Here is a 12,458-nt window from a genome sequence, read left to right on the forward strand (position 1 = left end):
CCTCCCAATTAACATTTCATATAACATTTCCCAATTCTTTTTACAGGAACTTTTGTATGAACATGACCACGAAAAGCACTGAAGAAAGAGCTCAGCTAAAAACTGACTCCGTGTGATCTGCCCAACTTCACTTCTGTTTGATTCCAACGTTGACATAACAAGAAACGAGGCCTCAACTTTTCTCCCCTCAAAGTTAATGCATGAATTATCTAACAGTAAAACAAGAAACTAAGTTTTGTGCTTTTCAAAAGTTACTGCTAACTAAAAATAAATACCAGGCAGACTTTAAAAATAGATTTTATTTAGTAATTGGAAAAATATACATTGAGCTGGATATTTGGAAATTAATCCCACAATAGACTAAGAAGCATTTTTAAAAGATAAACTGATGGTTACTTGTAAAAGCCTAGTCCTGTCACACCTCACAGTTAAACTGTAATGAGCACAGGAGGTTATTAAAATTTTTAAGTAATTGATTTGGATTTCATACACATATAGATCATTATTAATTCATTATCACCTCAATGAAAAGTTTAGGTTCTATTGTACAAAGGCTATTTACACAAAGAAACGTGGAATCTACACAGTATCCTAAAATCAAAGTGCTTCTGAGGCTGTGTGGTGCTCAATGCTAAAACCAATGTAAGCAAATTAAAATAGTACAGATTAAGTTCATAAATTACTGAATTCTCTAGCATAAGGAATACATACAAAACAAGTCTACAAAAACATGAATGTGATGGCAAATTGATAATTAAACAATAGATAAATAGCAGAATCTCCATAAAATAATAAATTAATGTCTCCACTTTGAACAATGGAGGTAAGCATTATTAAATCTAGAAAATACTAGCCAGTTTCAAACATATTTTATTTATTTAAAATTTTAGATCTCTCCTCAGACCTGTTTGTGGATTAAAAGGCTTAAATTATTTATCTTGTGGTGGCTTTTTTCCTCTTCAACATAGCTTTGCATCCTCTTGCTTCCGCAACAATAAAATTAAAAGCCTTCCTCTGATTTCAGCAATTCAGCGTTATTCTTTAGCCAGAGCCAGCTTTAAACAGACATGAAAACACATGAAAAATTTAAGATAACCTCACAAAATACCAGTCCAATCATGCCTTTGCTCCAATCTTAAAAACTACTTTAAAACAAGTACTGACTTTCATTCTTTGTGACTCCTTCCTCCACTGAGTGTGTTACCCACAGCTCAGATACAATTTTAAATTTTTTCCGAAATGTTCTCCTGAGTGCTTTCATCTCTTCTACCCGTGAATGATCTTCTCCTATAACAACATGGGAGACACCCTCTTTGAGCTGAGAAACTACTTTTGCACCATAAAAACGGAGCTCCAAAGCTCTAATTGATAGTGTATTTCCAGGGATTTTGCTTTTGGGCTCATTAACAACAGCGTAACAGTCCACATAAACAGTGCTTCCTCTGAATATACCGAGCTGACAGCTGTTCCACCAGTAACGTTCTTCTAGCTCTGCAATCAAGTGCAGAGGCATTGCCTTACTGTCTTTCATTCTTGAGAACACTTCCTTGAGCTGTGCAACATCTGTGTTTGCTGTGTAACTGTCTCCATAACAATCATACTCACGAGCAAAATGTTCTTTTGTGTCAGGAGACATGTGAATCATAAAGGCTGGTTGCCAAGGCACCAGCATTTTGGTTTGAAAACACTGAAGGAGCCACTCTGCCCTCACCACATCATATTTGTTGGAAGCAATGATGTTTTTCACTCTGACATTCTCAGCTCCTGCAATGACACAGTAAGTCTCCGGCCCTGGGTTCTGCACCACACTGCCACCACATTGGGCTATTCTGCTTTCCAGCTCAGACTTTGAGTATTTTCCCGTTCCTGTCATAACACAAAACTCGACATCTTCAAATACATTTGAAACCTTGCTTACACTAGAAAGATCAGGAGCTTTAAATTGCTCAGCTATGCCAATTATCTTCCTCACCTTTGAAACAGTTTTCCTTTTTTTCTCATGTGGCTCATCATACTCATCTATATGAAGGTGCTTAGATGCCAGCTTTCCTTGTGCTTTGCTTCTGAGGTCTTCTAACATGTCTGAAGTCATGCACTCATACCATTCTTTGTCTTCCCTTATCTTCTCAATTCGGGGGAATCTCAAAGTACAGTCAGTTTTGTACATATCACTGTCAACAATCTCAGCTGCCTTGATCTGAACTATGACAGAGTTGCAAGGTTCAATGTACATTTCAGGTTTTTCAGTTCCACACAAAATGTTACCAGGAGGATCCTTCCTATGGTAGGGCTTCCAGTATTTAGCCAGTTTCAAGCCCAGATCATACAACTCTTTCATAGTACAGCCAGAGCCAACACGACAAATGGAGTGGAAAATGGTCGGTTTTTCATTTGGAGGGGGCGTCTCGGCAATAGCACACAGAAAATGAGACATCATTCCACCACGAGACCCCTTCCCCCAGTAACCACCAACAATTAAAAGGTCCAGTTCATCCATCAGTCCATTGACATATTCTGGCTTGATTTTTAACCAGCCTTCCCCACGTTTGTCAGGCTTGTATACAGACATGGGATCTTTTACCATAATCCCTTCCTCTCTGTTATCTATTGCTTCATTTAAAGCATCAATTACTTCTTTTCTTGTTCTGGCACTTCTCTTATGGACAACATGTATCCTGCCCTTTACCAGAGTAAACACACTACTTAATATTTCATATCTTTTGCTTAGTACTTCATGCCCCAACTTCTGATCATTAACCATCAATACATCAAATACACAGAAGCAGGTCTGCAGATCAGAGTCCTCCACCATTCTTTTGATGTCAAATTTGTTTCCTTTTTGCATAAAGGTTTGTGTCTCAGGATTGTAAGCCATCATTTCACCATCAAGAATGCAATTTTTTATATTGCTCTTAAATACATTATGAATAAATGGCGTTAATGAACCTTCAAGGGGTGAAGCACCAAACTGCTGAGTATAGTCAAACCCATTTCGGGAAAAATACTTGTACACATCCCCATCTTTGTGCATCTGCATACGTTCACCATCCAGCTTAGTTTCTATGTAGAATGTCTGGTTACTCATTTGTTTCTCAATTTGCTGGACATCTGCAATAGCAGCAAGCATTGGTTTAAAGGCAGAAAACAACGTGATAGAAACATCACTAAGTGAGACAGACGGATCATGCAGTTGTCTGCAAACTTTTTCCAAATCAGTAGTAACATTGTGCAATTCAGCAGCATCAGGATGGAAAATAGAAAATATAGTTTGTTGACTAACACCAAGCTTTAGATCCTTTATAATCATTCGGATAAGCCATTTTTGTTCCAGTGCTGTGCTCTGGGTAATTAACTGAAGAAGACTTTTCTTTAACTGACCCTTGTTTTTAGCAGCATTATTATTAGCTATTGCATCTAAGTGTTCATTTACTTGTTCTATTGTCAGTCTGCCTTGTTTTGGGCTCCTAGGTTTCAGCACAAAGTATGCGATCATTGCAAAATCTCCAGCATCTCCACGTGAGCCTGTAGGTGTTCTGTAATTTAAAAGCTTTGCAGCATCCTTTCCATCTTTTGGTAAATGAAGCAGTTCAATATAGAGTTTCGCAAGCATAGTTTCTTTAATTCCATATGCCATCCTTTCTCTTTCCAACTGTGGGAGAATAAGTCGCATAGCTGGGTAAAAGGAATCTGTGACATCTTTCTCTTTTTTATGAAGTGCATCATGGAATTTCCTCCAGGAATCCAGAAAATCCTTGAAATACTTGGTTTTCTCTGGACGAGATTTACACTTCTGTATTCGCTCCAGTGTAGAACACAGATCGGCAAAAGGCACGTGAGAGGCCACCGTTTTTTTGGGAGGAGGCTGCGAAACAGGTGCAGAAGCCATCAGTCTGTTTTTCACTGGGAACAAAACAAAATTGCATAATTATAAACAAAACGCCACCACGTTATTCTGTCTAAAAAAAAAAACCCATCTCTTACTAGGATTTACTGTTTTACTCATTTTTCTAACTAAAATCTAACCACTACCTTAAAGGTCACCAGCTGGTTCCGCTGTCCTCAGTTGAAGATCAAACTCAGCAGCGAGGCTGAGACACTGAAACACCGGCGTCACCTAGACAGAGGTCTGCACAGCAGGACAAGGCACCGCGCTCCTCTCCCGCTGCTGCCCAGGCGGGACCCTTCACTGCTCAAACACCGATTCCCTCCTCCGCCTTCCCCGAGAACGCAGCCTGCTCCCGACACCACGCGCCTCGGCCCCTGTCGCCCGGCTGCTCCGTGCCGGCGGGGGGAGCGGTGTCCAACGGGGCCGGACGCCGCTCCCGTGCTCGTCCCGCGGAGAGGGACCGCACCCGCGCACCCCGCATCCCCCACACGGCGCTGCCGTGGCCGCAGCGCGGGGGGAGCGGACACCGCCCGCGGGGCACCTCCCGCTTCGCACGGGACCAGACAGCCGGGACGATGGAGGAACGGCCACGCCAGAGGAGACTCACGGGGACCGCGGCTACCTGCGGAGCGGGGTAACACCGGCCGCCCCCCACCCTGGAACAGGCGGACCGGCCTGCTGACGCTGCGGTCCGCGCTCCTCCCCCGGGCCGGGGCGGGGAGCGGTGGCGGAGCCCGGGGCGGGGAAAGGCGGGGAGAGAAGGGAGAACGGCCGGGCTGTGCCCTGGAAGCGGAACCGCGGCTGCGGTGACTTCCTGCCTCGGGAGGAAGGAGCGGTGGTTGAAGTTGCGCGTCGGGGTCTGCGCTGGCCCGAGGCACCGGCGGCGGCCGCCCGGGAGGATGCGGCGGGTGGGTCTGGCGGCGCCTCGGGCCCGTCGCGGCCGCGGCACGGGAGGGGCGGTCCCTGGCCCGTGAGGCCGCGCCGGGGCGAGTGGGAGCGGGGTCGGCCGCCGGGTTTGGGGTCTCGCCGAGACTAAACGCCGCTCTTCCCCGGAGCGGCGGCAGGCGAGACGCTGTCCCGGGCGGAGTGTGGCTCCTGTGCCTGCACAGCGGGACGTGGCTGCCGAGGAGCTGCTCCCTTGACAGCGCCGATAAAAGTTCCTGCAGGCGCCTTCCTGCGAAGCCCCGGGAGATCTTTAGCTTCTTGGCAGCAAGGTCTTGCTCCTGTGTTTCGTTTGTCTCCACTGCCATATGGAACAATTCCTGCAAATGGGTGCTTGTAGAAGGTGGGGCTAGTGGTAACTGTAGTGTTCTTAATGGGCCGAGTGATTGTTTTGAAAAGGCTGAACCGGGTGTTTCTCTTAAGTCAAAAGGAAATAATTTAGCAAGCTTGAAAATTACTATGTTTTAGGAGCCTATGGTCCCTAGAAAGCGAAGGTTCTAATATGGCCAACCTTGGATTGTTGTTGTTTGGGGGTTTTTTTACCCGGTAACATCGTAATTCAAGACATTGAATTATGATGATACTTGTAACATTTGTCAGTTGGGAAAAGTATCACGCGAGTTCAGGGGAAAGCATTTTCAGTTGTGAATATATGCAACTTGATGTAGAGCTGTAGATGTTGGCTGTTTGAAATAAGTAGGACAAGCGACTCGTTGATTTTTAAAGCCAGAGCCGTTAAATGCGTGACACTGAAGTTATTCTTACTGTACTTTTTCCTTTGTTAGGAGTCGCTACTTTGCTGTTGCTTTTCTCTTTTTTTTTTTCCTAATGAGTGTCTCTGTAGGATTTTAGTACTAAGAAAAGTATTTTTCTTGTCCTTACTAAGCTTGTAGGTCTTCTTCCGGATCATTTCTCCCCTCTGAAACTAACTTTTTTCCAGTTGAGGACCTAATATTTCTACTTACAGATGTCTTCTGAATAAATATGAGTAAATATAACACTTGTGCAAATCTTCTCTGTATCTGGAGGAGGTAGGGTCTCGGAAAAGGAAGTGGAGACAAACAGATGTCATTAGGTATTTCTTAAGAACACAGAGAAATAATTGATTTTGTCTGTTTGTTTTGAAATCCAAAGGATTGCAGTGAGTGTTAAGACTTTCTTTTTTTAAAGCTCTTTAATGAGGAAGCAGCCATTAAACACCTGATTGTGCTTCTTAGCACTAACTTTAAAGCTGTTTATGCACTAGAAGTTAGTTTTAAGGAGACAGTGTCATGTTTGTTTTTATGCACTATGTATATATGCTATATTATTATTAAGATCATTATAGCTATGTATGTATATTATTATAATATTACAGTATTGTTATATACTGTGTATTGTGTATCTAGTCCAGGACATTTCATTGTGATTCTTGGACTTCATCATAAGATGTTTTGAAGTTCATCAAATGTTTCAAATAAGCATTCAGCTTGATAGGAGGAGCATGAGATGCACAGTTTCATTAGTGAAGCAGTTGTAACTTCTAGGGGCTTTGGCTCTTATCACTTCTTAATTTTCTTTCAAGTAACAAAATAAACAGTAAATTACCTGTGTAATTCAAAACAATATTACTCAAAATTCATAAATGGAATTGTTTTTCAGGCAGAGATGAAGCCTGGGAAATCATCACATCTAAAGGTAAATGTTTTATGATATGATTAGTGTATGAAAATGGTACTTTTTAATATTAAAAATGTAGACAAAGACAAAACAACAGAACCTGTGGCAGATACAGGAGTAATTTCAGCTGCCATTCAACATGAACAATAATTGTTCCCCAGTACTTTAAATATACACTTGAATTTTTGTGATTTTTTTTTTTTTTTTTTTTTGCCGACAATGGCATTAACCATTTAAAAAATAGTACTAGGGCAAAGCAGAATATTGTTAAAACGCCTTGATCATAAAGAGTTTATTTTTTCTCAAACTTTTTATTGTTGTGAGTGATTTGTATTTTCAGTAATTACCTAATTTTGGGACATGTAGCTCATCTGGTAGAACACAGAGGTCTGTAGTAGTTCCTAGGCTGTGGATTCGGCGGTGGAGATGCATCAATAGAGAAATGTGTTTATATCAACATACGTGTATATCCCAACACAAAGCTGAAACTCACAGCTTCCAAATTTCCTTTCTGTTTTGAGAGACAGTACAGTTCTGAGGCAGTTTAAGCCACAGGTACAACAGCAATCTGGCTAAGTCTTACTTTCATTAGGTCTTAACGTTGAGTTGGGCTGCATTGCTGTTCCTACGTGGCAATGGTTTTCACAGTGAAGCTTTGTATTTCAGTACTGTCTTCTGCTGGTCGTTTAAGCTTATGAGCATCACCAAATAAATACTTGTGGGAAGTATCAGGATTCTGAAAGGTTAGCCTTTTTAATGCACATTACCAGAGGGACAAGAGGAAAATTTTTTTTCAAAGTGTCCTTATGCTTATTTACCTAGCCTTTAACTTAGTTTAAATAATCAGTGATTATGAAATACAGTGAATGCTGTAAAATGGGATGTGACTCCTTGTTACAGCAAAATCTTGTTGCTTTCAAAGTTGCAACAATTACTTGAAATACAATAGTGTTCTAATACATTATTTCTTCCAAAAATTATTATTTTTTTAATTGAAGCAAGAATGCCCTCCAAGAACTTAAAGGGGTGAATGCTTCTTGCTATAACTGGAACATCAGACAGTTATGGGGCAAGTTCATGACTGGTTCTTTTAGCCTAGGAACAGAAGCAGTCTTGTCTAGAGAGAGGATCAGGTTTGTCAAGGTGGTGGGTCTGCTCTGTTTCTCAAGTTGACCACATCAAAGTCTAAATACACTGTTCTCCCACTCTCATGCCTTTTCCAGATTTTTCTGGCCCCCTATTAGTCACAAAATTAGAGATACAAGAGAAATACAACACATGCTCTACATAATTCAAGACAGAATATTTCCAGCATAAGATGTTACATTGTAAACTGCTTGAAAGGTTTGTAATTTCCCATCCAGCGCACCAGGAGTGGGAAATAAAGACCAAGAAGAGAATTCTTTGTGTGTGTGTGTTGTCTTGCAGTATGTTGAACAGTCTCAAATCTCAGAATTCAGAAAGTGCTGACCTTACTGCTCACTGAATATTACTATATTAGCTTACCCTTTTTATTTCTGTCCTTCGAGTGGAAATTTTGTTCTGTTTGTATCATTTTCTACTGTCCCAGATAGTGTTTGGAAGGTCTGTTGCTTTGAGTTCCCAGGAAAGTGTGGATTGTAGCTTTATTGAGAATGAGCTTGTATTGATTTGGTTTTGAGCCTCTTCTAAGCCTGTGTACTTGTTTGAGAAACCATCTTTTTCTGCTCTAGTGGTCTTTTAATTGGCATTGGAAGGTGGGGAAGAACCTAGGAGAAATTTTATCTTAGTTCTCTAGCTAATAAGTCTTGCAGTAGGATGTGAAGGCCTGGAAATGATTGAACTAGTGAAGTTTCACATAGCTGGGAAAAAAACCTTAGTAAATAGTAATGTAATTGTTCGGTACTACCGAGTAGTCAGCTTTATTTAAATATATAGTGAGTGTGATACATTTGTGGCTGTGTAGTTTGCCCTTCCTGCTAACTACTTGCTGTATGTTAAACTTTAGTTGTAGGGTGTACTGGTTTTGCAACTCCAGTAGCAAAGTATTTATATATACCTATATATATATATACATATACACCTATATATATATATATATATATATAAAGAAGTAATCACACAGCAGTAGTATCTCAGTAGTATAGCATTTTGATAATACTAGCCTGCTGAAATAAAAATGGGAGTAGTGCACTTCTCATGAAACCAACATGGCTTATAAAATCAGCTCTGGGTATCAGTCTCCAAATAATAATCCTTAGTGTATGTGGGATAGCCATTGCAAAACTCAATCACTTCAAGTGAGACTTTTATTACTTCTTTGTCTCTTAGTAGTTTTGTTTAACAGTGGGTCTCTTACTCTTGTGAATATCTTTCTGAGAAAGCATTTTTAGAGTTCCTTTCATTTTGTAAGAAAGTCAGCAAAGTGTTTAATAGCATTGGTAAGGAGAATGGTTTTACTGTCTCTTTATCAATGTTCTTATAGTCTTGAAATGTAATGCAGGAAATGTTTGTTAACTTCTTTAGGAAGTTCTCTTAGAAATTGAAGTAGCTACTTTATATGTCTCCTAATTATTGTGAATTCTTTTTAAGGGGAACAGATCACAAGAATTATATTTTCATATAGACAATATTTGTGCATACTTGGATGTGGATAGTAAACGTGACCTTGTAAATAATATAAGACAACAAAGTTGGGATAACTGCTCTTTTAGACTACATTTCACCAGTTTTATGTATTTGAAATAGATACACTATATAAAAGCTTAATATCACATTGGTTTTAGTTAATACATGAATCTTAAGATGTGACAGAGTTATTTTTATTTCTGATTTATTTCTAATTTTTGCATAAAATAGTTAGAGATGGCAGTTTTTCCTGGTCAGATTGGGTGCTCATATCTGTGGAATGCAAAGGCTGTAGCTGCAGAGCTCACCTTCTGTCACTCGAGCCTACCATTATGGTTGGTGTAAAATGCTTGGATGCATCTCTGCATGTCAGACTCCTTTGGAGTTTGAATTCAGATTATTGCTGTGCTATATCATTTTAGGAGATTATAACTTTGTGTCTTTTACTGTAGTTTTTGTGTAGGTTTGGCAGTTTTTGTTTGTTTACATATGAACCAGGAGTGAATACTGTGAGATCCTGTATGGATGCTGGGAGACATAACTATCTCTTTTGGTTGGAAAGAAGGTTTAATCTGTTGTCATTAACATCACTCTCCTCATTTTATGCTGTATGTTTTTGTCATGAATCTGTTTTCGTGTTTGGTATTTTCAACAGTGCTTTTCAATGACCAGAGAATAATGTAGTTAGCTGACTGTTTTCAGTGGTCTAGCATGATGATAAAATCTTCCATCCTGCTAAGGACTTAATGTGGATTACTGATCTGATAATAGAAAAATGATTGTTATAAATCAGAAGCAATCAAAATATAGCAAAAAAATCTGTCACAAATGTAACTACAATGTGGTATAGAGGTATACAGTATAGAGGAGTCTCTCTCTTCTAAGCAGTTCAGGTGTTGCTCTGTAACCACAGTTGATTGAGATGCTGAAAGACAGCCACTAACCCATAGCAGTGCTGGGATGTGTGGTGAGCCTCCAGTGACTGCAGGGTGATGTGCACAGGCTTACTGTGTGCTACTTAGCAACTTAGAAATAAAGGCTATTTTTGTTTGTGTTCTCTGACTTCTAGAGTTACTTACATGAGCAGCTTTGACAAACTGGTAGTACAATCTGTATGGTTGTTCTCTTGGCTAGAAGGAAAGTCTGAGGGAAAGCAGAAGTTACTGTGGTCTCAGTCAACCAATCTTCTAGTGCTGTTAATGGACTTTGCCATCAGAAACACTGTAAGTGGGATTTTGAAGAGTTCTAAAGCCTTTCCCTTATGATTGCTTTTCTGCTTGTTTTACACAGTCAAATGGTTTCCAAAAGTTCAAAGGGAGTTTGCCACCAAATTTTATGTTAATGCTCCGATACGTTGACTTGCCATTAATCTCCTCCAAGTACAAATGCTTAAATTGCTTTCTTTTTCTTTTCCCTATATTTATATCTATACATTTGGGTTCTTTTGCAGGATTTACTTGGAGTAAAAAATCAGTGACTTCTACAATGGAAAAATCATGGATGCTTTGGACCTTTGTTAAAAGATGGCTACTAGCTTTGGCTTCCTGGTCTTGGAGTCTCTGCCGTATTTGTCTTCTGCCCTTGATAGTGACTTTTCACTTGTACGGAGGCATTATACTACTTATATTAATATTTGTATCAATAGCGGGTATATTATATAAATTCCAGGATGTTCTGCTTTACTTCCCTGAACAGCCCTCTTCATCACGCCTTTATGTTCCGATGCCTACTGGTATACCACATGAAAACATCTTCATCAAAACCAAAGATGGAGTTCTTCTCAATCTTATTCTGCTGAGATACACTGGGGACAATGCAGCGTATTCTCCAACCATCATTTACTTTCACGGGAATGCAGGCAACATTGGCCACAGGTTGCCAAATGCTTTGTTAATGCTGGTAAACCTGAAAGTAAACTTAATTCTGGTCGATTATAGAGGGTATGGAAAAAGCGAAGGAGAAGCAAGCGAAGAAGGCTTGTACTTAGATTCTGAGGCTGTCTTAGACTATGTGATGACTCGGTCTGATCTTGATAAAACAAAAATTTTTCTTTTTGGCCGTTCCTTGGGGGGAGCAGTAGCTATTCACTTAGCTTCTGAAAACTCCCATAGGATTTCTGCCATTGTGGTGGAGAACACCTTTCTTAGCATCCCATACATGGCCAGCACTTTGTTCTCTTTCTTTCCGATGAGGTATCTTCCGTTATGGTGCTACAAAAATAAATTTCTATCCTACAGAAAAATCTCTCAGTGCAGAATGCCTTCTCTCTTCATCTCTGGGTTGTCTGACCAGTTAATTCCACCAGTTATGATGAAGCAACTTTATGAATTATCCCCAGCTCGGACTAAGAGATTGGCGATATTTCCTGATGGAACTCACAATGACACTTGGCAGTGCCAGGGTTATTTCACTGCACTTGAACAGTTCATCAAAGAAGTAATAAAGAGTCACTCCCCTGAAGAAATGGCGAAAACATCATCTAACGTAACAATAATATAGTTGATATTCTTCTTTGGGGTGGGGTAGGGCAAGTACCTGCACTGTACCTTGATTTGTGATAAGTGGTAAAAGAATGTCTGTTTTTAAATGTATGTCATGTCTGTACTTGCCTAAAGAGTGAAATTAAACTTTGAAAGGTCTGATATTTTATTAAGGTGTTCCAGATAACTTTTACATTTGCAGCATTGTAAATGAACCATTTTATGTCTTTCTCATACTTTTTTGGTATCTCTGTCCATATATTCCATTTGTTTGATATGTACAACAGATGCTATTAAAGAAACTTGCTACAAAAGTAGTGCAGAATGTATTTAGAACAACGGGAGGCTCTTCAGTATTCACTGCTGTATGTGTGAGCTTTTTGGACAGCCATGGTTAGCACAATGATTTGTTGCTTCTCTTAGAGTTTATTTAAAGTGTGCCATGCATGAGATTAATGTTTTATTTCTTGAAATTTTATATTATGCAAAGTGGGAAATCTTTAATGTGCTAAATAATATAAAATAACATAAATTATAGAGTATACTTGCAGGTATACTATCCTGGGTTATTACTGGTTTTTATGGTTATGCAAAATTACGTATGTCAAACTGCAGCTGAAGATGAAAAGATACTTGCCTTGTTTTCATTTACTGTTTTTATTATAATAGTGCACAGAAGGTTGTATGTGCCTAACATCATGACTTCAGGATTTTACCCAGGCAATTTTTCCATAGAAAATAGAAGTAACTTTCAAAAAGAGATCAGTGCAATCTAAGCTCCTTTCTGCCTCAGGCTCTCCTCAGTAATGTACAGGCAAACTATTTGTTATTATTAGTCTGCTTGTGCATTTGAGGTGGTGTTTCTCAAGGCAAAATGAGTGGTC

At 39.8% G+C, this 12,458-nt stretch overlaps 2 protein-coding genes across 9 annotated transcripts; one reads left to right on the forward strand and one right to left on the reverse strand.

The window, feature by feature from the left end:
• Positions 1 to 281: 281 nt before the first annotated feature.
• On the reverse strand, positions 282 to 4,598 carry LIG4 (DNA ligase 4). Of its 3 annotated transcripts, none has more exons than XM_039565572.1 (2): positions 4,509 to 4,598; positions 282 to 3,900 (listed from the first exon to the last, which is right to left on the reverse strand). In XM_039565572.1, the coding sequence occupies exon 2, from the start codon at positions 3,884 to 3,886 to the stop codon at positions 1,148 to 1,150; it is 2,739 nt and encodes a 912-aa protein (XP_039421506.1). In that variant the 5' UTR covers positions 3,887 to 3,900; positions 4,509 to 4,598; the 3' UTR covers positions 282 to 1,147. The 3 variants fall into 3 exon arrangements, with proteins under 3 accessions (XP_039421506.1, XP_039421569.1, XP_010392439.1); XM_039565635.1 differs by having other exon boundaries at positions 4,494 to 4,572; XM_010394137.4 differs by lacking the exon at positions 4,509 to 4,598 and adding an exon at positions 4,030 to 4,299.
• Positions 4,599 to 4,668: 70 nt separating this feature from the next.
• ABHD13 (abhydrolase domain containing 13) lies at positions 4,669 to 11,903 on the forward strand. Of its 6 annotated transcripts, none has more exons than XM_039565955.1 (3): positions 4,669 to 4,794; positions 6,470 to 6,505; positions 10,545 to 11,903. In XM_039565955.1, exon 3 carries the CDS (start codon positions 10,580 to 10,582, stop codon positions 11,591 to 11,593), a length of 1,014 nt encoding a protein of 337 aa, XP_039421889.1. In that variant the 5' UTR covers positions 4,669 to 4,794; positions 6,470 to 6,505; positions 10,545 to 10,579; the 3' UTR covers positions 11,594 to 11,903. The 6 variants fall into 6 exon arrangements, with proteins under 6 accessions (XP_039421889.1, XP_039421707.1, XP_039421648.1 ...); XM_039565714.1 differs by having other exon boundaries at positions 4,770 to 4,794; positions 6,474 to 6,505; XM_010394138.3 differs by lacking the exon at positions 4,669 to 4,794 and adding an exon at positions 4,868 to 5,171.
• Positions 11,904 to 12,458: the final 555 nt, after the last annotated feature.

The sequence above is a fragment of the Corvus cornix genome, chromosome 1, assembly GCF_000738735.6.
Source record: "Corvus cornix cornix isolate S_Up_H32 chromosome 1, ASM73873v5, whole genome shotgun sequence".
In the NCBI taxonomy this organism is placed as follows: Eukaryota; Metazoa; Chordata; class Aves; order Passeriformes; family Corvidae; genus Corvus; species Corvus cornix.

Excerpts from the sequence above, each read along its gene's own strand:
- LIG4 (XM_039565572.1), bottom strand. The coding sequence starts at position 3,886 with ATGGCTTCTGCACCTGTTTCGCAGCCTCCTCCCAAAAAAACGGTGGCC.
- ABHD13 (XM_039565955.1), top strand. The coding sequence starts at position 10,580 with ATGGAAAAATCATGGATGCTTTGGACCTTTGTTAAAAGATGGCTACTA.